The sequence below is a fragment of the Saccostrea cucullata genome, unplaced genomic scaffold, assembly GCF_032062105.1.
Source record: "Saccostrea cucullata isolate Sc308-1 unplaced genomic scaffold, CSIRO_AGI_Scuc_v1 ctg1727, whole genome shotgun sequence".
Taxonomy (NCBI): Eukaryota; Metazoa; Mollusca; class Bivalvia; order Ostreida; family Ostreidae; genus Saccostrea; species Saccostrea cuccullata.
The window spans coordinates 1,322-28,456 of record NW_026938454.1 but is presented as its reverse complement, the minus strand read 5'-3'; the positions used below and the strand labels follow the sequence as shown (position 1 = coordinate 28,456).

The window sequence follows — 27,135 nt, the reverse complement described above, 5'->3', positions numbered from 1 at the left end:
AGTGTCATAAATAGTATGAACAAGGGCATGGGTCTACTACTGAATAAAACTGAATTTCCTTCACCAACGTAAACCTTTATTGACCGAATGATACTGGGGAAGACGAAGAAAAGTTTACAGAAAAGTAACTTGCAAATTGACACTGGAAATTCTTCGATCAAAAATCTTGCCTCAGGTGAGTTTAAAAAGCTACACCACAAATGATGTTGATATATGACAATTAATAAAGTCCAGAAATGTTGCACAAAGATACGTAAATATTTTTATCGAGAGCGATTATTTCAACTTATTTGGCAACATCTAGAAATTTACTCTTAATGAGAACTACTGTCATTTCTAGCAATGACTCTATTATAAAGGATTTTTGTTCTAGCTTAATTTTTCCCAATACAAGCCCTCTTAAGTCTTGTTAATTAAATGGAATACAATTAACACATATATTACATGTATAAACTTCTATACTTCTGAGAAAATAAAAATGACATATTAGAAAAACCGCCCCCCATCCCGCAACAAAATGCAAGGCCTGACAGAGGTCCAACGGTCACAGTATTACATATATACATGTACATTACGTACATGTACTCAACTGTTAACAAACATGCACTATACGTGATACACTTCCCTTTATATCTGGCGATTGAAACTTAGTCATAAAAAACTATTTGATTTCAAAATTGTTTTCTTTGCCTGAAATACGTCATATTATGTTTAAGAGTTCATGTGTAAATACCCCCAGAAGCCACATCCCCTCACAACATCGTAAATTTGTTTCAAGTGGAAACCTGGTCGTTATATGCATGTCCTGTAACATGCTTCTGTACTAATAGATGAAAGACCCACGGGATATTACATATCAAGAGTATGACAAATTCTGAAGTTATTAGCTTTTGATTGACGATTGAAAAAAGAAACCGAAAAAGTCCCACTGCCTTTGGATTATTCAATATATAAACCCTACAGCCTTATTATCCGATGTATGACCGGATTATCAGTTTTATATTATTAGCAAGTCATGATTAAATGAGCTTTCAGATTTTGGTTCCGAGATTCAATTTCCAGGAACGGATCAATGCAAAACACAGATACTTTCATTAATTAAAAGAGGCCACATGATTAATTTATTAAACGTGGGTTTACCGATACATATTCAAGATAACCCCTTCTTTGTTAAAAAGAAAAAAGAAACACAACTTTTTAAGTTACAATGCAGCATTATTTATTAAACGTACACCGTATAAGTAGTAGCGTACAACCATTATTATCAACAAAATGATTGTTACAAGATTCCATCATATAAAGAAAATCAAGAAGAAATTGCTAACAACATATATTAGAAATCAGTAACCTGTAATTATAAACTCGTCCATTGATCCCAAATTTTAAGGTCGATATTTTTTGTTGTTGTGGCCGAGAATTGCAAAAAAGCTCACATAATGCTGTAACCTAATATTGTAATTTGTAGTTTTTTAATCAAGTATATTTAAAAAAAAAATGAACCAATCACCGGGCCCGTAGGGGTTGGTTAGGTCTATCATAAGAAACTCGAATGAAATTCTTGCAAATGATACTCACTTAATAGCGCAAGTACAAGTATAAGCCTGATTTTTTATCTTGATTATATTTTTGGAAGGAGAGGTTTCTTTTGATTTCTGTGAATATCTCTATACAAATGCCTATTTTTGTTACGACATAAGGAAGAACTGTTCTGTCACAGATTGATAAATTAAAAGCCGAAATGCTGATCCCAGTAGTATACGCTGTTATAAATGTTCATATACATGATAACTTTTTTAACAAGTCGAAAAGATAAGTTTTAATTGCATGCAAATTATCACAGTCTAGAGAAGTTCCGACATAAGAATAAGAAGGCAATGCAAAATTAAAACAAACAAAGCAGATTGATTTGGATTGTGCGTTCAACAATAAATACAATGGAATCTGTCATAGTTTGATATCATCTTCGACCATTACAACATATGTTTCCTTTGGCTCATACACATTTTACAAAACATTCTTCCTTTTTGGAATACAGGTATCAAATGCCATCACAGTTCACATCTCTCCCACACGTCGTGGGTGTTCAAATATCCCGGTCCAACCCAGCTGCGTGTCATCTGTTCGTAGCACCAAATGAATATATTGACGTCATGCGACGCTGCATCAACGTCCGATTGCGCGCACAACGGCAAGTTAGAATCTTCCAGAAAGTCTTTCTGAAGTTAGCATTGCAAAGTGCGTAGCACACTGGATTGATAGTACTGTTTATGTAACAAAACCAGTAAGCTGAAAAAAGCATTAGAAACACCGCGTGAGATTAAGTTAAATTCAATGGATGGTACATATATACATAAATTTTAACACTTTAAAAGAAATGTTATGTAATACAAAATAATAAACGACTTAATCTTAATACAAATAATTTTTTGATAAAATTGATAGGGTAAGGATCTGTCTTTTCTAACTTCAACTCTTTTTGGAATTCCCGAAGTAAACACGTTTACATGTTTTGTTTGATGTATATCAATAAATATGTTTAATTGGAATCTATGATTTCGCAATTTCTGTTTTCAAAAATGAAAACCCACGTAACGTACTATGACAGTAATGAAACTAGTGCAGGAAATTGTTACTTTGTTCATCTTCAATCATACACGTATACTCCTACCCCAGATAACTTATACTCGTAAATGTATTAATTTGTCAAATAAATGATAATGATTCGGTCTCCAGACTGATGAAGACTGATGCAGAACAAATTCTGATATTTAATTGTTTCTAAAAATGAAATAATTCGTAACAAAGAACTATTTGTTTTGTAGTTCAAAAATATCAATACGTTCTCAATTTTCATCTTTTGTGTTCCTTGGACTATTGACAACATGATATTGGGGACCGTGAACTGATCAAAATCAAGCTGCACACTAATTATATCACTGTCAAAAGTATTTAGATAACAAATATATTATTTGATTGATAAGAAGAAAATAATAGTCCTGTGATATCTTTATAAAGAGAAAACTCTAGTGACGTGCGTGGTACAAATGTCGTGACGCATGTACGACGTGCCCGATCTATATAGGTCTTATGTAAAGACATTTTATTTGTCACAAGTTACATAAGGGATAATAAGGCTTCCATTACCGGCAACTCACCTAGCCGATTTAACGGAGATTTCCATGCCTTTAATAAGATGGTAGCCATAATATTACCAATTTTCACATTATCAAGATCGATTTACAGCAAAGAACATGTACAAGTTTAAGTTAGTTGAAGTAACGCAGTTAAGTGTAGCTTTAAAGTTAACATTCACATTTCTTATATCATTAATTGCATGTATATTGATTCATTTGATTATTAGCTTTCTGTTTGGCTAAACTCAGACACTCTAGAATGAAATATGGAGATAACAAACAACAGGGCTTAAAAGTCTAAAGGAAAAACACAAATCAGGAACAGGGCGAAAACGGAGCTCTAAAACCATCAGAAGCGGGATCATATGGAATGGAGAAGTAAGCATCCCCTGCGTGCATGCTCCTTGGCATAGTCGGGCAAACGAAAAAAAAAAACAACTGTGTATGAGTAATGGCCAAACAAATATGAAAAAACAAAACCAGTCAGCAATCGACTTAATGACAGTTTGTATCTGCTGAATTGGCCATCGCATCTACATGTACCCAATACTAGTTGCAAAATGCTGACTTTATCAAGATTGTCGATATCCTTGTTTCATCAGTAGCTTGCGTCGTTTTAGTATAGAGTATGCTCTTTCGTATCGATTCAACAAAACATAACCCCCATATATATGCAAGTGATAAAGGTATTTTGATACATGAGTATGCGGGACTTGACGATAGAAAAGTTCAAATTATAACGATTATCATAAAGTTTTACTGTTAGATTGTCATTAAGGTCTTTGTATATTAAAATGTATAAATATGAAGAACAGATTGTGTTAGACTCTGGGGTATCTTTTATTTCAAACTCACTGGAATTTATCAAGTAAACGTATGAATTAAAGTAACCATTGTTTATTAATATACGTCTTAGATATATCTAAATGTCGTGTTCAAGGCCACAGCAAGTGATTTCTTCCTTTCATGTATAGGTATTGGGTCTTTTGCTTAACGTAATCTGATTTTATAAATATATTTAGGAAAGGAATAAATGCCATTTACTAAAAAATCACACTAACCTCTGGTTTCTCAGTATACTTGCAAAACATAAACGATAGAGCTGTAAATATCTGAATGTTTAGAAGAAAATACGAATATATGATTTAAGTGAAAACTATACTAAACACTCTTAAAAAAGTTTTACTTAGTAGTCATTTTTTACTTGAAATAACAAAGATAAGTAAAAGATAATTACTAAGCATTTACTTAAAATTTTAAATCAATTACTTAAATATATGGCAATTACTAAATTCAAATGTTTTACTTGATTTTTGTATTTTAAAGAATTGGTTTACTTAAACACTAAAAAGTTTTACTTAGTAATTTATATTTACTTAAATTTGTGTATATAAGTAATAACATTACTTGGCCTATACTTAGATTTAACCACTATTTACTATATATAGCTAATATTTTTTTGACCCCATAAACAAAGTTTCGGGAGTATATAGTTTTTGTCGTGTCCGTCTGTCTGTCTGTCTCTCTGTTTGTCTGTTTTTCCGCAAAAAATTTAACCTTGCCTATAACTTTTGATTTAGCGGAGCTATGACTTGTATATTTCACATATCCATTCCTTTTGACAAGACCTTTCTTTGAGTATCGCCAAATTTGTACTTTTGACCTTGACCTTGGAGTTTGACCCACTTTTACAAATTCCAAACTTTTTCTTTAGCCATATCTTTTCAACAGTAAATACCAGGACATTAATACTTCACATATATTTTTTGTTGAAAGACCTTTCATTGGATACCAATAACCTTGACCATTTGACTTTGACCTTGGAGATTTCAATCCTTGTGAAAAAACTTTAACCTTGGCCATTACTTTTGAACGATAAGGATAGGGCTTTCATACTTACATATATGTAATTCCTGTGAGAAGACCAGTCATTGGATACCAAGAACTTTGACCCTTTGACATTGACCGTGGAGTTTGACCCACTTTTAAAAAGCAAACATTGACTTTAACTTTAAAAGGGTTAGGGTTAGTGCATTCATACTTTACAAATTTCATCCTTGTGACAAGACATTTCTTTGGGTACCACCAAATCTGATCCTTTGTCCTTGACCTTGGAGTTTGATCTACATTTCAAAATTGGTAGCCTTGACCATAACTTTTGAAAGGTTAGGGCTAGTGCTTTCATATTTCAGATATGAATTTTTTGTGGCAGGACCTTTCATTAGATACCAATAACATTGACCATTTGACCTTGACCTTTGAGATATCAAGAAATACCAATATATTGAATTTGCATATAAGAAAAGTTTAACCTTTGCTATGTTGCCATACGAGGGGCATCATTGTTTCCCAAACACATCTTGTTTAAATTGTATTTAATTGTTTTACTTAAAACGCTAATCTATTTACTGAATCAAGGAGAATTCAGAGCAGTTTCAATACAAATAATTACTTAAAAATGGTAGTCTAATCACTATCAGGATTGAATTCTTGAAATGTTATATATAATTTTGGCTTCCATATTAATTGTCTATGAGGAGGAGTTATCTTCCTCCTAAGTATTCCTTCATGTAAAAAAAAAAGTCATACTAATTAAAATGCTGTATTAAGTACTTGAAACTTTAAACCATTTTTAAACTGGTCCTTAAAAAGAGACAACTTATTCAATTTATAAGGCTTTTGATGTTGGAATTAAATGTTTTATTGTTAAATATAATAAAACAATTACAAAAAAATTGGCAAAAGAAATAGAAAGTATTGTTACCATTCCAAGTAGATTTCATCTAATTGACTACTCAGAAAGCTCAATTAGGACACTATGATCAAGAAAACTGTGATAAGTCTACATTTTGTATTTCATAGTTACATGTATCTCCTTTATCAGAGGGACGATACTTTGCAGTTTTTCTTGTAAATAATGTCGATTTTAGTAAATATGATAAGTATTTCATTTACTTAGCATTCACTTAAGTAATAATATTCTAGATTTTAATTAATTTCAGAATTACATTTACTTAGTAATAATTCATAAAATGTAGTAAATAGAAAGCATATTATCTCTAAATTAAGTAATAATAATTTACTAAAAATGAGTAGTTCATTTAGTAATAGAATTCCTATTGAGTATTGATACTTAGTAAATCATTTTATAAGTAAATGAATTCATCCTTATTACTAATTATGTTTACAATTACTAACCATGATAGTCATTTACTTGCTATTCTGACTAAATGGATTACTAATAATTACTAGTTTTTCTTAATCTAATATCTTATTTTAAAAACAACAAGTAAAACTTTTTTTAGAGTGAAAGTAATTTTTTGTTTGTCTTCATAAGGGATAAAAATGTCATTTTTTCCCACCATGATTGAACCGTCAAATACATTATGATGAAAAAAATTGTTATATTGAGTTGGGATGACCTAGCGTTCAAATAAGGTCTTTTTCCATTTTAATACAAATGTACATTCTAATTTAAGGTTTAAATTATCTTCCTCTGAGACCCACCAGTCCCCAAAAGTCACTTCGAATTTAATCAAATTTTATACCCAGGTCCATAAAATCGAATCTAACTTGGAACTGTTCGCATTAAGTATGATTTAGGGTTGCTCTGATACTCTCAGAAAAGCTTTCACTTAATTTCTGAAAAAAGGATTTTAAAAATAATAAATTCGAAATATTTAAGAAATGAACTCATTAGCTAAGAAAAAAATACGGTGTAATCTGGGTTTGGGTAATTTATACTTTATAAACTGTAAATTTTTACAATTAAGTATACGAGTATATGGGATAAAAAGACTATTTTACCTCAAATATGCACTAAATTGTACAAATTAAAATGTGATGTCAAGCGGTATTCTTATACGCTAGTATAATTGAGGGACTAATCAAACTATGCTGTTCTTCATCAGAAGTTATTTTTTAATTTTTTTTTCTACAAAAGACTACCATGGGAAACATTGATCTCCTGTTTATACTATCTCTGGGCCTATGAAATGACCAACCTTTAATCTGAACTACCCCATGGTACTTCCTCAATCCTCATAGGGTATATGTCTGGCAGTTGATCCGATACGCGAAAGCATGCTCTAGGTATTAAAAATTTCTAAACAGAGGCAAGCTATTAGCAAATAGGTTGATGAAACAAAAATATCACCAGTCTCGGTTGAAGTTTATTTGTCGATACAGTAGCCTAGCCAGCAAATAAAACCTGTCATCGAGCAAAAAGCTGACTGACATTGTTCATACTAATTGTTATTCCATTTTTTTTTCGCTTTTTTCGATCATAACAAAGAGCTCAGCGGGTGTGACCGGTCGGAAGGAGATGATCACTCCATCATGACACACGATCCCACCTGACGGACTTCGAGCATATAAACATATTTCATTCCGTATTAATTTGACTTTAAATTTTCATGCGGTCCTTAAGATTTTGAAGATTTCCCATATACTTGCATTCCAATGTTAAAATTAAAACCCGTATTGTTGCCCCCACCTTCCCGTGGTAGGGGCCATGATTTAAACAACATTGATTTCTGCACTACCTAGTTATGTTCCCCAAACGAAGTTTGGGAACATATTGTTTTTACTCGGTTTTTTATTATGTTCCCCAAACGAGGTTGGGGAACATATTGTTTTTACTCTGTTTCTTATTATTATTAAGGTCTTCCGACTTCCTTCGGAAGACCTTATTGTTTTCCTTCTGTTTTTTATTTATTATTATTCCACTTTTCATAGTACAGGTCATATCTCAGCTATGCGTTGACGAATTTTAACGATTTTTTCAGGGATGATGCATCTTGTAAATATCTCCAGGGGTGTCCCTCACTTTTTTGAAATTTTTGTCTGTTCGCGATTTTTGGGGAAATTTGTATTTTTTAAATGGAATTTTGTCGCAAAAAATTCTCGAGAACGGCAAAAGATATGAAACTGAAACTTGCTGAGGTGATAGAACATCGATTGTAGATGTGTTGATCGACCTTCATTTTTCGTCGTTTTGACTTCCGGTCGCAAACGGAAGTGAATTCAAAAAGTCTAATTTTTCAACTTTTTTGTTTTTCAATATTTTTCTTTTGAATTTACAGGGTTTATAGAGCGTCTTCAAAGATATCTATATATGTTTCCATTTTCTTCATGCGTGCGTTTATTGCAAAGATATGACCGATCCAAAATTTGTCTTACTGTCGGGGGTTCGAATCCCGCTCGGGGCGTTCCCCAAATTTTTTCTTTGTTTTTGTCTTTTTTCAGATGCAAATTACTTTTCACTCTTTTATAACATGTTTGAAAGATTTTGTCGATTTTTAAAAGCTATATTTGGAGATATTTTGTGAAATACCTGGAACAATCACGATCTGTGTTGAGAACCTACTGTAAATGAACGTAAACGAAAAAAATACTTTATGAAATCTATTCCATGGGATGACACAGCAAAGATTGAAAAATAGAAGTCGGTCGGAAGACCTACTTGTTGCCCCAGCAACAAGAACGAATCTAGTTATTTTTCTTCTTCTTCTTCTTCTTCTTCTTCTTCCTGGGTACTTTTTTGTCCGGGAATGATCTCGTAAACTATACATCCGACTAAGGTGAAATGTTTTTAGGGTCAGTAGACATGTTATGTAGATTTGCGGAACGAAGGTCATTTTGCGCGCACGTGCTTGCAAGAGCGTGCACGTGCAACATGTGAAATGACCAATTTAATTGATATAGGCGTAACTTTTTTAATTTTTGATGAAATGCTTTGAAACTTAAAATATAAGGATATATTAGAAGCATAGACAATATGACATGGTCAAAATAGCAAGATCTCACGCGCATGCACGTGCGCTTTGCTCTGATTGGCTGAAACTAAAGTCTCAATATCTTTCTTATTTTTTGACGAAATCCTTTGAAATTTTGAAAATAGCCATGCATTAGGATATCCTACAACAAGATATATAGCAATTATCATGAAAACACGTGCATGCACGTGCGCTGCAATCCGATTGGCTGAAACTTTAAATAGCTATAACTCCCTTGATTTTCAACCAAACAGGATGGGATTTGGAACATAGATAGATATACTGGACTACTACAAGAAAATATGGTCACCATGCACATGCATACACGTGCATGTACGTGCACTGCAATCTGATTGGCTGAAATTTTAAACAGCTATAACTCCCTTGGTTTTCAACCAAATGGGGTGGGATTTAGAACATAGATAGATGTAACGGACATCTACAAGACGATATGGTCACCATGCTTATGTATGCACGTGCGTGCACGTGAAATGAGCAAAATCAAAAAAGCACTTGAATGAGCATATCTTTTTAATACTTTTGGATTAAATGCTTTAATATTTAGTATATAAAAATATATAGATTGTGTAGACAAGATGATATGGTCATTACGCACATGCATTCACATGCGCACGCAAAATTTGAATGAACTTTGTACACTTCTGAGTAAACGTTATTAAAGTCTCAAATGCATCGAGTTTGTCTTATTTAATGAAGCTTACAGGGAATATGGCACCAAAAGGGAGTTGGGGAGCGTTTGGGGAACATCTGTAACGGTCCCCGTTACAATTAGCACTAGTTATTATTATGTTCCCCAAACGAAGTTGGGGAACATATTGTTTTTACTCTGTTTCTTATTATTATTCTTTTTTCTTCTTATTTCTTCTCCGGACTTTTTTGTCCGCGAGTGTTCTCAGAAACTGTTCACACAACCGAGCTAAAACCTTTTTAGGGTTAATAGGTGTGTAGTGTAGGTGTGCGGAACGAAGGTCATTTTGCGCGCATACGCCTGCACGTGTGTGCGCGTGAAGTGAGTGAAATGACTGATATACTTAATATAGTTATAACTTTTACATTTTTTGATGGAATGATTTGAAACTCATTATATAAAGATATATTAATAGTGTAGATAATGTGACACTGTCAAATTAGCACCAACTCACGCGCATGCACGTGCGCTTCGTTCTGATTGGCTGGAACAAAAATCTCAATATCTTTTCTGTTTATCGAGGAAATGCTTTGAAATTTAAAACATAGGCATACTTTAGGATGCCCTATAATATGATATATAATAATTGTCATGAAAGCACGTGCATGCACGTGCGCTGCAATCTGATTGGCTTAAACTTTAAATGGCTATAACTCCCTTGTTTTTCAACCAAACAGCATGGGATTTAGATCATAGACAGACATTATGGACTCCTAGAAGAAGATATTGTCATCATGAACATGCTTGCACGTGCATTAACGTGCGCTTCGCTCTGATTGGCTGAAACAATATTCTCAATATCTTTTTTGTTATTTGACGAAATCCTTTGAAATTTAAAACATAGGCATGCTTTAGGATATCCTAAAATATGATATATAATAATTTTCATAAAATCACGCGCATACACGTGCGCTTCAATCTGATTGGCTTAAATTTTTAATGGCTATAACTCCCTTGGTTTTCAACCAAACGGGACGGGATTCAGAACATAGATAGACATAATAGACTCCTACAAAAGGGTATGGTCATCATGCACATGCATACACGTGCGTGCACGTGAAATGAGTAAAATTACAAATACACTAGATTAAACATATTTTTAGATTAAATGCTGTAATATTTAGTATATTAAAATATATAAATCATGTAGACAAAATGATATGGTCATTACCACATGCATTCAAATGCGCATGCGTGCAATGCTGAAACTAAATACTTTTGGATTTAACTTTGTTAAAGTCTAAAATGTATCGCGTTTTTCGTATTTAATGTAACTTTCTGAGAATATGGAAGAAAAGGGAGTTGGGGAGCGTTTGGGGAACATCTGTAACGGTTCCCGTTACAATTAGCCCTAGTTATTCTTATTTTTCTTCCTGGGAAAATTTTGTCCGCGAGTGATCTTGTAAACTACACATCAGACTAAGGTGAAATGTTTTTAGGGTCAGTAGACATGTAATGTAGATTTGCGGAACGAAGGTCATTTTGCGCGCACGTGCTTGCAAGAGCGCGCACGTGCAACATGATAAATGACCGATTACATTGATATAGATGTAACTTTTTAAATTTTTGATGAAATGCTTTAGAACTCATAATATAAGGATACATTAGAAGTATAGACAATATGACATGGTCAAAATAGCAAGATCTCACGCGCATGCACGTGCGCTGCACTCTGATTGGCTGAAACAAAAATCTCAATATCTTTTTTGTCTTTTGACGAAATGCATTGAAATTTTGATTATAGCCATGCATTAGGATATCCTACAATATGATATATAGCAATTATCATGAAAACACGTGCATGCACGTGCTCTGCAATCTGATTGGCTTAAACTTTAAATAGCTATAACTCATTTGGATTTCAACCAAAGACGATGGGATTTGAAATATAGATAGATATTATGAACTACTACAAGAAGGTATGGTCACCATGCACATGGATACACGTGCATGTACGTGCACTGCAATCTGATTGGCTGAAACTTTAAACATCTATAACTCCCTTGGTTTCCAACCAAACAGGATGGGATTTGGAACATAGATAGATATAATGGACTACTACAAGAAAGGTATGGTTACCATGCACATGCGCACGTGCATGTACGTGCGCTGCAATCTAATTGGCTGAAACTTTTAACAGGTATAACGCCCTTGGTTTTCAACCATATGGGGTGGGATTTAGAACATAGATAGATGTAATAATCTTCTACAAGAAGGTATGGTCACCGTGCTCATGTATGCACGTGCGTGCACGTGAAATGAATAAAGTCAAAAATACACTTGAATGAGCGTATTTTTATTACTTTTGGATTAAATACTTTAATTTTTAGTTTATCAAAATATATGGATTGTGTAGACAAAATGATATGGTCATTACGCACAGGCATTCGCATGCGCACGCATGCAATGCTAAAATTTGAATGAACTTCGTACACTTCCAGGTAAATGTTAAAGTCTCAAAAACATAGAGTTTGTCTTATTTAATGAAGCTTACAGGTAATATGGCACAAAAAGAGAGTTGGGGAGCGTTTGGGGAACATCTGTAACGGTCCCCGTTACAATTAGCACTAGTTATACTTTATGACGTTACTCGACTCCTCTCGACAAGAAGCTGTTTTTGAATTAAAGTGAAAACATGATTGTAGCATTCTATTTCTCCATGAAGAAACAAGCCTCATTGAAGCCATTATGTACATGTAAATGGACAATATTTGGAACATTATCTTAAATGGTATAGTTCAAAGTATCTTATTCCTTAGGTGAATGCCAAGCAAATTTACTTTTGCACTCAATATACACGAGTAATTTTTTCACTGTATGAACAGAGCTAGAGTGGAGTGTACTGTTTAACTGCTTGTTAAACGCCACAGTTGCGCTTATGGGACCTTTCGGATGCGTGCTCGTTTACTCTAAGGTGAGCCATAAGGATAACTTCTTGACGTGTTTAACAATACTCTTTATTGAGCTATTTCATTTAAACATTTTTAGATCTTAAGAAAAAAAATACATGTATTCCGTGAATAACATTATATAATGTCGAAAAACAATCAACTGAACGATTCTGCTATATCTGAACGTACAAGTTCATGTTTGTATCATGAAGAAACAGGTCCTATAACCAACTCTTGTTAGTAATAACAGGTTCTCTCAAACTCTCCTTCTCGATTTTTATACATTTCAAGATACACTCAGCAAACCAACTGTCTCTTTATCATCAAAAAATGAGGAAGTCAAGCATAAGAAAAACCGGTTACTAACTCGCTCTGGTTATAGAATCTTTGTTTCTCATTGCAGGTCAATCGCACGCAGTAAATTCGTTTAATCCTTTATGGGTTATAATAAAATTGTAGACCGAAAAGATTATCCTTTTTTCTTCCGTTTTCTTTAAAAGTTCTTTAATAGAGGGGTACAAACTTCGTTTCGGAGATGAATTTGTTAACGGAATAATTAATCCCGCCCTGTACGTCCATTACTTCATTATATATCCTGGAGTGGCTAAAAGCGTCATTTTTATTACCTAACTTAGGCCCCCATTCAGGAGTATGTTGCTTCCTTAAGATAATAACTTTCTTAAAGAATTAATTTTCCTGACAGTAGAAGCGCAGTAATACAGTAATAGCAATCAGACTACACCATAAAACGGGTAACTTGTCAATTTCTCCTGGCGAGTTTGACGTCTGCATGTGTTATAGCGTGAGATGAAAGACACTTTGATGGCACTTTGAATCAGCCTTAAAAATCACTTGAGAAGAAGGAGAAGAAAAAGACATAATCTGCAACTTCACACCTCACAGAAAGTCTAATTTAGGATTAGCCCGCATTCCTGATAATTGCTCATGAAATTTTAAACTTTTGACTAAAAATAGATATTGCCATAAAAGTCTTTTAAGATTCCTTACGTTATTTAAATAATAAATATTCAATGTGTAGCTATTTTTTTGTGTTTAACGAACATAGAATAAACAGGTGGGGGGAGGAACTTCCAATATTTTTGGATCCATAGCTATCTTACTACCTCACTCTCTATAGAAAAATTAAAGTTTATATTTACATGCACATCTCATATTTCGTAATACAAATGCTTGGGTTACTCTCAATTTTGTTGGTTTTGTTTTGTTTTTGTCACCATTTTTTTCTTCAAAAATCAGAATTAAATATTTGTATAGTGCATTGTTTTATCTTTTAAATAACAATTTAATTGATCATAAGAACATAGTCATATTATACTCTTACCTCGACTTATGAATTACAGTTTAATAGATTTAATAATAAAAGGATACACAGCTCGATTGTATTTAAAGACATAATGATACCCATATAAAATTATGTAATAAAAGAACAATTTGCACGTTCTAAAGTATTGCCAACACATAAGTATATTTATCACGGATTTTTTCCCTTTAAAGTTAATTTTGCTAACCCCCTCACCCACCCCCTTCTCGAAAAAGAAACATAATTGGTTCGTATGACGGTTATTCAGGTCGAGGGTTTATAACAGGGAGCAGACGTCAGGACTAATCGAACACAATTGTCCTTATTTAAACATGTCTGTTATAAAAAAGGAGAAATATAGCAAAGGCAATTAATTGAATGCTTGAGATTGGAATTCAATATATTTACACATTTTAAGCTAAATCGGGGTTTCTCCCATAAATTACACATTGTGTGGCATTTGCCCTATTTTACAATTTTCTACGAATAGAATTGATTTTTACATGAGTAGGTCGATAAATTAAAGATAATAATGCCAGGTTCATTAATAATGCTTTATAATTTTCCTGATTGCCAAAGAAATTTTATGGAACAAAGGAGCGGTCACGAAACCCTTAAACACGTTTTTTTTTAAATAAAGGGGAACTATAACCACGTTAAGGTCGGTTGTTAGTACTCACCAAAGGTGTAAAGGGTCATAGGAACGCAACCTGGACACGAAACCTCTACCAACGTTGCAACGTGATATGGTAACCATGTAATGATAAAAGCAAATAAAATGGCGCTCAGGGTTTTGGCAGCTTTCTTATCTTGTTTTCGTTCAGTTCGTTTCTTTCTAGCTCTTTGTTGTTGTTTTACTTTGAGTGCAGCTTGTTTAGCAATTTTTGCCTGCTGAGCAGTTCTATTAGCGTCCGTGTACCTAGTCCGTCGTCCCAGCGCCGGGGTTCCTTTCGGTAATGGAATAGACTCACTACTCGACACTAACCCTTCCTCGGCGGATATACGCTCTATTACTTCCTCCGAAATTTTTTCAAGTTCATAATCAGATTTCCGATTTGGTCCCAATTTGTATTTTTGATTGACTTCTTGCGTGTCTGCAGTCATCTGAATGGATGGACTAGGGGTTATGTTAATTGATTCCTCCCTAGGGATATTAATGACAATAGTGTAGAGTTCATCAGTATCATCGAGAAGTGGACTTTGACATTCATTGGTCATCGCCGATAAATCTGTGTTCGCACTTGACGTTTTGGTTAATGATTCCGGAGAAGTGATGGCAGAGGACGCTCGACTCGAACCCATCGCAATTAGCGGAATAACGAATCCATTTGAGCGAGAAGGCCCCCCATTTCGGTGGCAACCATTGGCGTGTTTAGATGGTTGCGCTGGTCTGCCTGTCGACTCAACTTCTAAGCTCAAAGGCAAAGCTTGGTCACTGCTACTCAGCTCATCGCAGTCGTCATCGCGATCTATTTTACAGCAAAACCAACGAGAACACGATCTGTCATTTTGGGCCAGGCTTTCTGCTAATTCATACATGTCATCCAGTTCTAGAGACGAGGATCGTGGAGAATACATCAAGTTTTGTTCCTGTGATAAACTTTTCTTGAATCCCTTGAAGTCTTTTGTTGCCAACAGCATTGGCATTCTTTTTTGTCTTTTTTCAGTTTCTTTATATATTTTAAAATAAAGAAAACACATTAGTGCAACAGGAAGCCAAAAAGCAACAAAATGTGTCCCTATCGTCACATATATGTTTGTATAAATAAACTGAATATAACACTCGTTTTCTGGAACAGATCGAACCCCCTCAATGTATGGCCATGCAAAAATCCATGGCGGCCATAACAGCAAGGATATTAACCATACACATCCAATCATAATTCCGACCTTCTTAGTCGTTCGCTTTGCACGGTAAGTCAGAGGTCTAGTGACAGAGAAGTAACGGTCAAAACTAATCAACATTAAGTTTGCAGCCGAAGCATTACTCATCAAATAGTCCAAGGATAACCAGAAATCACAAAATACTGGGCCCAGGGGCCATTCCCCCATAATAATATACACAGAATACAGAGGCATGGATACAAACCCAATCGTCATGTCCGCAACAGCTAAACTTAACAGAAAGTAGTTACTTATTGTTTGTAGCTGTTTATCCATTTTGAAAGCTATTATAACCAGCAAGTTACCCCCTATAGTCAGGATGGAAAGAATCGCACATAAGGATGCTATTACGATTATTTCTGCTAGAGTCTTTCCAGGTTTGGTGACAGTATTTAAAACGTTTTCCGTTGAACAATTCACAAGCGATGTATTCCCAAATGAACAATTTGGAAGTAAAAAGGAAAGATTTTGAGACACTATCACAGAAATATTATCCGACTTATTTAACAAATCTATTTCACTACAGTTCATTTGTGTATGAGAAAAATTTTCAAAATTACACTCGTTGTTAAGTACAGCTTCGGAGGTCGACACCATTAAGTTATCCCATGACACATTCTCAAGACCCATTCCTGATTTTTGTTACAAGAGGTAAAACGGTACTAAATACTTCAAAAAATCCCAATCACAACAACCCGTATGCCTTCCCCCCTCCTACAGGAAGGAAATTCGGATCCACATTTCACACAGGTAATTTTACAAAGAATAATTTGCAACGACTCCCTTAGGTAAATTCCATGGAATACAAAACATTCTTTACGTAGTTATTTCTTTATCCTCAATTTCATTCAAACAAACGTTTCTATGGCTATTTCCATAATTGTTAAGCACCGAATCATTGCTGCTTAGTCCGCAAGATAAGAAAGGGTCAGAATTCCAACTGTGGTCCTAGGTTCTCGCGTTATCCCGGAATTTCTCGAATACTTCATGGCTCTCCTCTGTCTCTTTCATTATGAAAGAAATCTTTTGTCTGAAATTAAAAAGTATCGATCTTAGTCATTTTGAACGTGCAGTCCATGAACTGTGCATATAAATTAAACCTTATACAAAAGACTAGCTTACGATGCTATCAATATAGGAACAACTTAGGACAATACAAGAAATTAAGCATCTGAAAAAGACGCTAGAATGTACATGTATATGCTTATTGGAATGATGCTAAAAACTCAGATTCTCTTCTTTTTGAAATTTATTTTGTCTCTTTAGTGATATTTAGGGTACAACAAAAAAAAGTCAATTAATCAAACACATCACTTAGATCTATATATGTTATGTGCATGTTTCAACTGAATAGAATTTTCGAGGAAGTAAAACAAACTTATAGAACAAAAGCGCTGAAGTAAAAACTAAACATAGGAATAGTATAATATATTTTCCCTTGAAACCTTTTGATTTCTATTCTCGTAGAATACTTCAATAAATTTATAATTAACACAGAGATGTGTCCCAGAATTAAAATAGTACTATAAACCCTATCCCCTCCAAGAATGATTTTCAAAGCTTTAGGGAGTTTTACAAGTACATTAGAACATTTTCCTAATAATGTAGGATTAAACAATCGTTTGTTTCTTTGTAGACTGATAGATGTACTACGCTAAAAACGTAGGAACTTTTGAAGATTTTTTTTTCAAAATCATTCCTCTTTTTTTCTTACTGGAAATATCAAACCAATTATTTTTTTAGTCTGTTTAACTTCAAGAAAAAAGTTTTAAAAGGGACGTATTTCACACATTTTTAGGGATATAAAATAGACTTTCAATCCACTAACATACATGTAGCATTTCTCCTATGTAGGAAACATAATTAATTTATATGTATATTTATAAAGATATTAATTGATTATTTTATCAAGCTAAAAATAGATTTATAAATAAAGTTTTGGGATCCACAGAACTTAAGACATTTATATTCATATATTAACTAAGATAGCACATGGAGGTGTTTAATTTTAATTTCTGGCGTCTTGTGTAACCAGCAAGTATGCTAGGCAGCTGGGATCTCGGTTCTGTGTCTGGCAATGTGAATTGAAGTACAGTGTGTATTCGAAAAGAAGTAAGACAATCATGGAGTAATTAAAATTTCCAACGACAACTGCCAGATAAATTTGATACATGTTTTGAAATAAATCTTTGTACATTTTTCATTTTCTGAATTAAATTTCTTTTTTAAAAAATCAAAGAAAGGGGCACCAGGATTACATAAATTGTATACACTGTCTTTTGTTACATGGCTATTACAAATTTAACAAATAAAAAGCAAACAATGTAACTTATTCAAGTCTTAAAATATACTGATAGTTTGTACTCAAACTTGATTTTTATTATGTAATCATGCTTGCATACTTATAATTTCCTCTTTTTACAGAGTAAACATTATAATTATCATCCAAAAGCTGAACTTACAATTCCCCGCGCATTTTGCTACAAAGATTCTTTGTTTTTACTTAACTCATGAACTGGAATATTTGGAGATAACGAACGGTATTCAAGCTAAAAAAAACAACAAACCATAAAACAATACAAAATAGAGACAAAACAAACAATGACCTCCAAAATATAAGAGTTGGGATCAGGTGCCATGGAGAAGTGAGCATCCCCTGCCGACTGGTCAAACCAGCCGTGTGCTCCATGTCATGATCGGGAAATAACAGAAAAATCCGTCGTATAAATTTAGTGTGTAAATAATGGACTAACAATTAGTAGGAAAAACGTGAGTCAGCATTTGAATCGATGATAAATTGAATATAAGAACAGAAAAAGGCAAACTTTCAATTCTACCTAGGGACAAGAAGATATCAAAAGTCAAGAAGACGACAAGATTGTCAGAATGAATACTTATAGAACTAATGCTAAAATATCACAATTCGAGTGGCCTTTAATTATTCACTCTTTGATTTGATCTTTCTAAATTTAGATATAAATATTTTCTATGATTTTCATGAAAATCTGAAAAATCACAAACATCGTTAATAGCTATTTCAGGTTATTCTATTTTTACTGTCGTAGAAAAAATTTACAGCAACCCATCTTAACATGGACACCTAGGTATAAAAAAAACCTTCTTTGTCACAAAATAAAAAAAAAACTGGATATGCATTGAAAAAATAAATAAAATACACAAAATATTAAATCCATATTTATAAGCTGAATACTTGTTTTCTCAAATACGATACACATACTTTGAGCTTTGAAAATCTAACAAAAAAAATCAAAACAAAACAAACAAACCCCAGATATAAAAAAAAACAAAAACAGAAAATTAAACATTACAGTAAACCTTTTCTTTGATTAGAAAAGTATGACACGATCTTATATCATTCATCTTACATAATTATGTTCCCCAAACGAAGTTAGGGAACATATTGTTTTTACTCTGTTTCTTATTATTATTATTATTTTTCTTCTTCCTGGGTACTTACAGTGATCTTGTAAACTACACATCCGACTTAGGTAAAACCTTTTTAGGGTTAGTAGGCATGTTATGTAGATTTGCGGAACGAAGGTCATTTTGCGCGCACGTGCTTGCAAGAGCGTGCACGTGCAACATGTGAAATGACCGATTTAATTGATAAAGGCGTAACTTTTTACATTTTTGATGAAATGCTTTGAAACTCATAATATAAGGATATATTAGAAGCAAAGACAATATGACATGGTCAAAATTGCAAGATCTCACGCGCATGCACGTGCACTTCGCTCTGATTGGCTGAAACTAAAGTCTCTATATCTTTCTTGTTTTTTGACGAAATCCCTTGAAATTTTTAATATAGCCATAGTTTAGGATATCCTACAACACGATATATAGCAATTTTCATGAAAACACGTGCATGTACGTGCGCTGCAATCTGATTGGCTTAAACTTTAAATAGCTATAACTCCCTTGATTTTCAACCAAACAGGATGTGATTTGGAACATAGATAGATATAATGGACCTCTACAAGAAGGTATGGTCACCATGCACATTACACGAGCATGTACATTGCTGCAATCTTAAACAGCTATAACTACCTTGCTTTTCAACCAAAAAATATAGTCAAAACATGTATGCACGTGCGTGCACGTGAAATGAGTAAAATAAAAAAACACTTGAATGAGCGTTTTTTAAAAATACTTTTGGATTAAATACTTTAATATTTAGTATATTACAATATATAGATTCTGTAGACAATATCATATGGTCGTTATGCGCATGCATTCACATGCGCACATGCAATGCTAAAATTTGAATGAACTTGGTACACTTCTGGGTAAACGTTGTTAAAGTCTTAAATGCATAGAGTTTGTCTTATTTAATGAAGCTTACAGGGGATATGGCATCAAAAGGGAGTTGGGGAGCGTTTGGGGAACATCTGTAACGGTCCCCGTTACAATAAGCACTAGTTAGCCTTTGAATTTAAAATATGCAACAAAATACAACTCCACAAAAGGATTCTTGCATATCTATTTAAAAAATCAAATGCACTTGGATCGTCCTTCACTCAAGAAAAATAATTTGAATAATCCCTACTGTAACTTCTTCCTTAATTCATGGATCAAGGTTTGAATAATTTTATGTAAGAAACCTGCTGTGTCTGGCATGTACGTATAAGAGAAGAATTTTGCTGATCGTTTGTTCCTTTTTATCTTTTACAGAAGAAAAGCTTGACACCTGACCATGACCTTTAATTTGACTATTAACCAAAGACTGACTGATTAATCGGTCCAGTGATTCTTCAAAAGAAGTTGATTTAAATAAATACAAGTATATTTAAAAGAAGTTTAGATTTCGAAGAGAGAGATTCCTGCTTTTTTGACTCAGGTGAGCTATAATGACTCTAAATCAAGTTTCCCTCAACAGATTCATTAACAATAAATGTTCAATTCCGTTAGAAATGGACAGGAAATTCTCCTGAGTATGTTGTTTGGATTGCATATTTGATTAAAACGTTGGGCTTGGAGGGCATGATAAAAAGGAATATTTATTTATTTACTATCGTTAATAGCCGCTTTAGTTTTATTTGATCAGGAGGTCAACAACTTTTCCTTACCCTTTGATATAACTAATGAATGCAACAACTTAATCTGAGTCATTAATTGCGCGTGTATATTAAGATAATGAAATTTTGTCCACTTTTCCCCGAAGAAATAATACAAACCTCTTTCAGGGCTGATCATGAACTATGCATATATTGGAATGATCTATCCGTTTCACTAAACAATATAAAATTATTTAAGAATTTTAATCCAATCGAATATATTTTTTTAAAATACGGTAAGAACACATCACACAAAATAATTCATGAAGTTGTCAGATCACTACTTGTACAGCATGGATCTTTTTAAATGTCTCCTTTCAATCCACTTTTCAAACAATGTACTTTTTTCTTACACACAGTTGTAATTAGAGCCAACACAGGAACTAAAACAAACCCACAACTCCTGCTTACTTTCGAGCGCTTCAGGCACCTCGGTAAATAAAAGTTCTCCGTATTCCACACGAGAGCCAGGATTATCTAAAAAGCAAATACTGATACCCGATTGACTGGCCGATCAATGACAAGAATCGACTGGACAACTGGGAAATTAGACAAAAAAGAATATCTGTGTATATCTACATAAGATCATCGACTGCAGTGACAACGACCAATTGAGGCCGGGAAGAGCTAGTGTTTGGAGTACTAATTATTAATACATGTGTTTTAATGAACATTATACCGTTCCGCCTCCGTTCGGTTTTTTCATATTAAAATCAATGTAACGTTTAACAATCGAATAATAATATATAATATTATTTTTTTATGTATACATGGATAGTCAGAATTAGAGCTTAGTTATTGTTGATGAATGATGATAAAAAACAGCTGGAATTTGATTAATAGAAATCGATACACTTTTGAGTGGTTTTTATCCGATGATTACCTTTCAAGGTCTTTTTTTTTACCCATTGAATAAAAATAAAATCAATTAATTTTTTAATGACTGACAAAGGCGACATAAATTTTTAGGTTTTATGTGTGATTATAGGCTACATATGTGTTCATCAACTGACCTTTTGCTTAATTAACACTGCTAGACATTCCTAAAATGAGAACTGTTTGGGGAAAATTTAACAGATTGCAATTAAAAAAAAATCAATTTGTACCTTAGTAAGCTTAACCCCCACTCTCACCTTCTATTATCATTTGTAAAAAGGCGGGAATATTGAATATTTTAGTATTGTTTAGATCTTTTTAATAAAGGTTTGTGCTGACACGATGCTGAGTTATTATTGGGCTCATTATCACGCAAATATTACCAAACGATTTCTTTAAGCTTGCTAAATGCACAAGCCAGATTACAATCATAAATCTAAAAGCTATAGCGACGGACCATTATCAGAAGAAAATGAAAATAGTCATAAAACGGCTCCGATATTCAATATGCCGCTTTGATATGAAACAACCATAAATAATTGAGTGACCAGTCGAACACGCCTTTGCTCTTTCTTGTATTGAACGTTTTCATGTAAGAGTAATTAAGAAAGGTTGTCTTTTCAGAATTATTTAACCTCAAAACTTTTGAATCCACTGATCGACAATTTTTAAGACCATTTGGTCGCAAAAGGGCAAAACGTGAAGCTGTTTGTAACCAACAGCTGAAAGGTATGACGAGAAAAATGCCTGACTGACGTCCGGTCGATCCGTATACGAGATCAGATTTTAAGATTATTAGGGAAAATGAAAACATTCCCTATCTACCTTTATAAATTTGATAAGATCAAACCAGATCAATGAGTATACCACAGGCGGAAATGATGAGCTTGTTATCTAGGTGACCTTACCTGTGAAGGTCACGGCGTATGTCCAAAATCACTGATGTATTCAAAGCAGATGCGTAATCTTAATGCCAACAGATTTTAAAGGACACCTTAACAACTGTACACTGCACATGACAGTAGTTTTCAAGTTTATGAAATATCATTCTATTACGCAAGTCTGTGACAGTGTTTTGGAAAAACTTTGTAATTTATGACTCGCTGAAATTAAAGAGGTAGTACTTTTGAAAAAAGAACAGTCAATCTGAATGAGGAAGAAAACGCATACATTGTACATGCTGTAGTAATGGAAATTAGATGCAAATGTGCAAGACTTCAATGACTTATTTAAAAAATCTTGCAAATAATTTATAGAAGTATTGCTTGGATAGTTTTTCCACACCAGCTTTAAAATCTTATTTGATACGATTCCTGTTCTTTTTTTATTCAAAAAGTCATTTATATTCAATACAGTTAATGTATGGTAATTCATAAAAAAACCATAGCATAGCTTGACATGGAATTTGACTGTCGCAGTAGGTACTAGGAATTGCAAAAAAGAAATTATTTATATGCAATGAAAAAATATAATCTATGATTTACTACATAATAAAATGATATCAGAAGCAAATAAATCATATGTTTAAATAGTTTTTCTTTTTAAAAAGTGGAATGTTATGGGCATCTAAAAGGTATCCATGTAATAGAAATCGTAAAGAAACATCATTTTCATGAAACATGATATAAAATGCTATATTTCTAGTCAATATCCAATAAGGTTTTTCTCTACCAGATACTTCAATTTAGTGAGGTACACATAGAAACATTAGTGGACTCCAATTTGATTCCATCAAGCTGTCGTACCTCATTATGTAATCATTTCTCGGATTACTGTCCCGGATTCAGGGTCCGCGTACTTCCTGGTTTTATATTTATGAATAATTTCTGAGTTCTCGAATACCCGATACCAGTCTCAGGGTACGTCCCTCGATTCCAAATAGTATCAATGTTAAACGATTGTTCTAATAATATTTTATTCATTAAACCATTTCCTATGAACTGGATCGAACACGATGCATGTAAAATGTAATCGTTTTCGCTTTTGAACAACATCATATAATTTTACTGGTACATTTAAACACTGAGAAAAAAAAACAGTATGTAAAATAAATCACTATTTGATACCTTTATAGAAATTTAAATGTTATGTTTTCGTTGAGTTATTTTTTAATTTTGAACTTTTAGCTGTAAATGTTTTCTAAATTAGAAGCCCTACATCCGTATATAATGTAGTCTCCTTAAGAGTAAAAAAAATCGAATAGGAAGTAAAACAACATATAATCAATCAATCAATCTTTTTTAAAAGAGGATTTTCTTTTATGTTTGACCTAATTCTGTACAATGATTTTACAAGAAGAAAAAACATTAATTTTACTGATCATTAAAACTATAAATTGTAATGTTGAAATATTGAGAAAAATGCAGGAAAATGGACTCTCCGACGTAACCGACGTAAGTAGTTTAATGCTTTAAAAAACAGGGGGATCGAGTAATTATTGAACATTTCCTTAAATCAAAACATAGATATATAATCTTACCTTAAAATCAATTTATATGCTATATTGCAAAATCCATACTCCCATGCTATACTTCAAAATTTGTAATCCACATGTCTTGAAGAATCTATTCACTTTAATCGAATTTTAATCCAAACTTTATTGAAGGGGAATAGACGCTACGTTCTCCGAACTTGAAATGTTTTCATTAAATAAACATCACTAATTAGCAAAACTATCCTTCCGTAGGCCTACAACACACGTGCATTCATGAAAGCCAACAGTTTTGATTCTCCTAATTAGACCCTCGTTAGTCACAGAAAGAAGCGCCTTGCATTTTGCAGCAATATTGACATCAACCTGCTCATATATGCAGAACATGGAATTGCTTGTAATCTTATTCCTTCTATCATGTCGATGGAATTTTCATGAAGCAAATATTCTAATGACACGATTTCATGTGCACAGGTGAAATATTAAAGGTATATTGGACTATCTAAAACTGCACTTTAAGAAAAATTCAAAATTATTTTATCGTCTATTTGCGTAGGTCTATGCTAAGGACACTCTCTATTCGTACTTAACATGCATTTTTCATCATTTTGAATTGCAAAGTTTGACAATAAAAAGGTGAAGTGTTTCTTTTCTATATAAAATCAACACTTGTTTAACGTATATACAAGTTTGAAGTACTCACAGAAAATGTCAAATGAGGTTCTTTACCTGTAGAGGACTTCAAAGCTGACAATCTCCTTTTCTTTTTCCCCGATATAAAAAAACATTCAATGTTTTAAATTATATCACACTGACCTTTAATGTTTTTCCCCTTTTTACCTAATGCTAATTTTGATTTGCTGTTTATTTTCGATGCATTTAGAACATGAAGTCATTTACATGCATTAAGCCTTAATACAGAATAATTCTGCACCAGAAATAATTTTTGAAGTGAATTTTTATCATGTCTAGAATCTTTTACTTTCTTTAGTTAATATATAAAAAAGGAAAAATCAAGATTCCCACCCCCTAATATTTATGAATGAAAACTAAACGTCAAGTATTTTTTAACAGGGCTTGGAAACTGGAGGATCACTAATTTTGAAACAAAATAACCAAATGCAAAACATGAGAAATTGATATAATTAAAGTTCTTGTACATCTTAAAATGAAGTCAACTTTACATTACATGTTTTTCCAAACAAAAAATGACTTTAGTTGGTACCAAAAAATTATTTATTGATTAAAATAAAAACCTCTTTTTTGGACTACCAAATAACTAAAGCCAACAAAAGAGAATGATAATTGGAAACACAGCAATACCCTTACCTCAAAACACCCAAACTGAAACAAACGGAACAACAACAACAAGAAAAAAAAATAAACAATCAAAGCAACGAGCTAATTGCTGAACGAAAACCTTGCAAGAAGACGAGAAGCATAAGTTTTCAAGAAAATCTTCTATCTGACCTAAATATGTAGCAGATGGTGAACTTGAAACCCAGAAAAAAAAATGCTTAACCTACTCACTTTTTGACTTGAAAAGAATTCTCAGCGAACAACACTTTAGACGACAGCCTCACATTAGGACAGCTACTGGAATGTCTAACCTGCATAAGGGCTTGGCCGACAACAATCCGAGTTGTCCTTTGGAATGCTGAGATCGATTATTTCTTACACCTCGTTTCAACACCTTAATGCCAATCGAACTGTCCCTGGCAAGTTTAATCTTTATTCTAGTATGTCAAACATATTGCTTATAATTTGTGACAAGTTCTTATTTCTTTGAGCAAACCTTATTGAATGTAACAGTTGTGCCAGCTGGACCAGATGTTGCGTTATAATTTTGACAAAACATTTTAGAGGTCATCCCAATTTCAGAGGGGTGTTTAAATGTAAATAATAGCACAAATTCGTAGAATTTCTGATAAACGTGCGTAAAACGAAAGAACTAGGAGATACGTATGAATTGGAGTAGAAAATTTAATGCTGATATAATACGGTATAACAAATTTTCACAATTCTAGTCGTTTGAATTTGCGTAATATATGCGATGAGCTTCAAACGGAGAATGGAGATAACCGTGAAAATATCACTGGAAAGTTGAAGGAAACGTTATTTAATGTCTATGATTCTTGGGGTATATGTTACAATCTCTTAACATAAGAAATCGCAAGCATTTTTGCATACAGAATTTAAGAATAGTCAAGATGTCTAGAAATAACGAGCGATGATAATGTTTAGTAACTCGCTCTTTGATGTTTTCGGACCTGTTACGGCTGAACTTGGCACATTATAAAAACGAACTATTGTGATATGTAAAAAAATACTTTACACTTAGTTAACATCAATTTGTATTCATCCAAATACACGCCAATCTTTTAGTTGCATTACACTGCGTGCAAACAGGATATCTAAGGTGATGTATTATCTTAAAAGTAATAAATTTTACACTTCATTTACTCAATTAACTGAACTAACGATTACTGATTGATAACTGGCCGTTAGACCAGAAATGACTCCACAGCATGATCGCTCGTGGTATCTGATGAAAGAAAGATTTGGAGATAACGAACAGTATTCAATCTCAAAGTCCATAAAACAATACAAAAAAGGAGCAGAGCAAGCACGACCTCTAAAACATCAGAGGTGGGATCAGGTGCCATGGAGAAGTGAGCATTCCCTGCTGACCGGTCACACCAGCCGTGTGTTCCTTGTCATGATCTGGAAATAACGGAAAAATCCGTCGTCAATTCAGTGTATAAATAATGGACTAACAATTAGAATGAAAAACGTCAGTCAGCATTTGACTCAATGATAAATTGTATTTGCTGACAATGTCATTGTATCGACCATAGAACTTACGAAATGATGACTTTAAACGAGACTGTAGATATTCTTGTTTCATCAACTTGCTTGTCAATATTTTACCTCGTTTAAGAAATTGTTCATACGTAGAGCATGCTCTTGCGTATCGAATCAACTGAGATATATATACTCCGTATGCAGGTGATGAAGGTATATTGCTGCATAAGTA

At 33.3% G+C, this 27,135-nt stretch overlaps 1 protein-coding gene across 2 annotated transcripts; it reads right to left on the bottom strand.

The window, feature by feature from the left end:
• Positions 1-1,194: 1,194 nt before the first annotated feature.
• Positions 1,195-22,657, bottom strand: LOC134250338 (muscarinic acetylcholine receptor M5-like). Of its 2 annotated transcripts, none has more exons than XM_062732701.1 (3): positions 22,576-22,657; positions 14,513-16,746; positions 1,195-2,286 (listed from the first exon to the last, which is right to left on the bottom strand). In XM_062732701.1, the coding sequence occupies exons 2-3, from the start codon at positions 16,344-16,346 to the stop codon at positions 2,114-2,116; spliced, it is 2,007 nt and encodes a 668-aa protein (XP_062588685.1). In that variant the 5' UTR covers positions 16,347-16,746; positions 22,576-22,657; the 3' UTR covers positions 1,195-2,113. The 2 variants fall into 2 exon arrangements, with proteins under 2 accessions (XP_062588685.1, XP_062588684.1); XM_062732700.1 differs by lacking the exon at positions 22,576-22,657 and adding an exon at positions 20,912-21,210.
• Between the last annotated feature and the right edge of the window lie 4,478 nt (positions 22,658-27,135).

Bases quoted from the DNA above. Each gene is read 5' to 3' on its own strand.
- LOC134250338 (XM_062732701.1), bottom strand. From the start codon at position 16,346: ATGGGTCTTGAGAATGTGTCATGGGATAACTTAATGGTGTCGACCTCC. The intron at 2,287-14,512 runs GTGAGTACTAAC...TGCTTTTTTCAG, and splicing joins TATGACCCTTTACACCTTTG to CTTACTGGTTTTGTTACATA.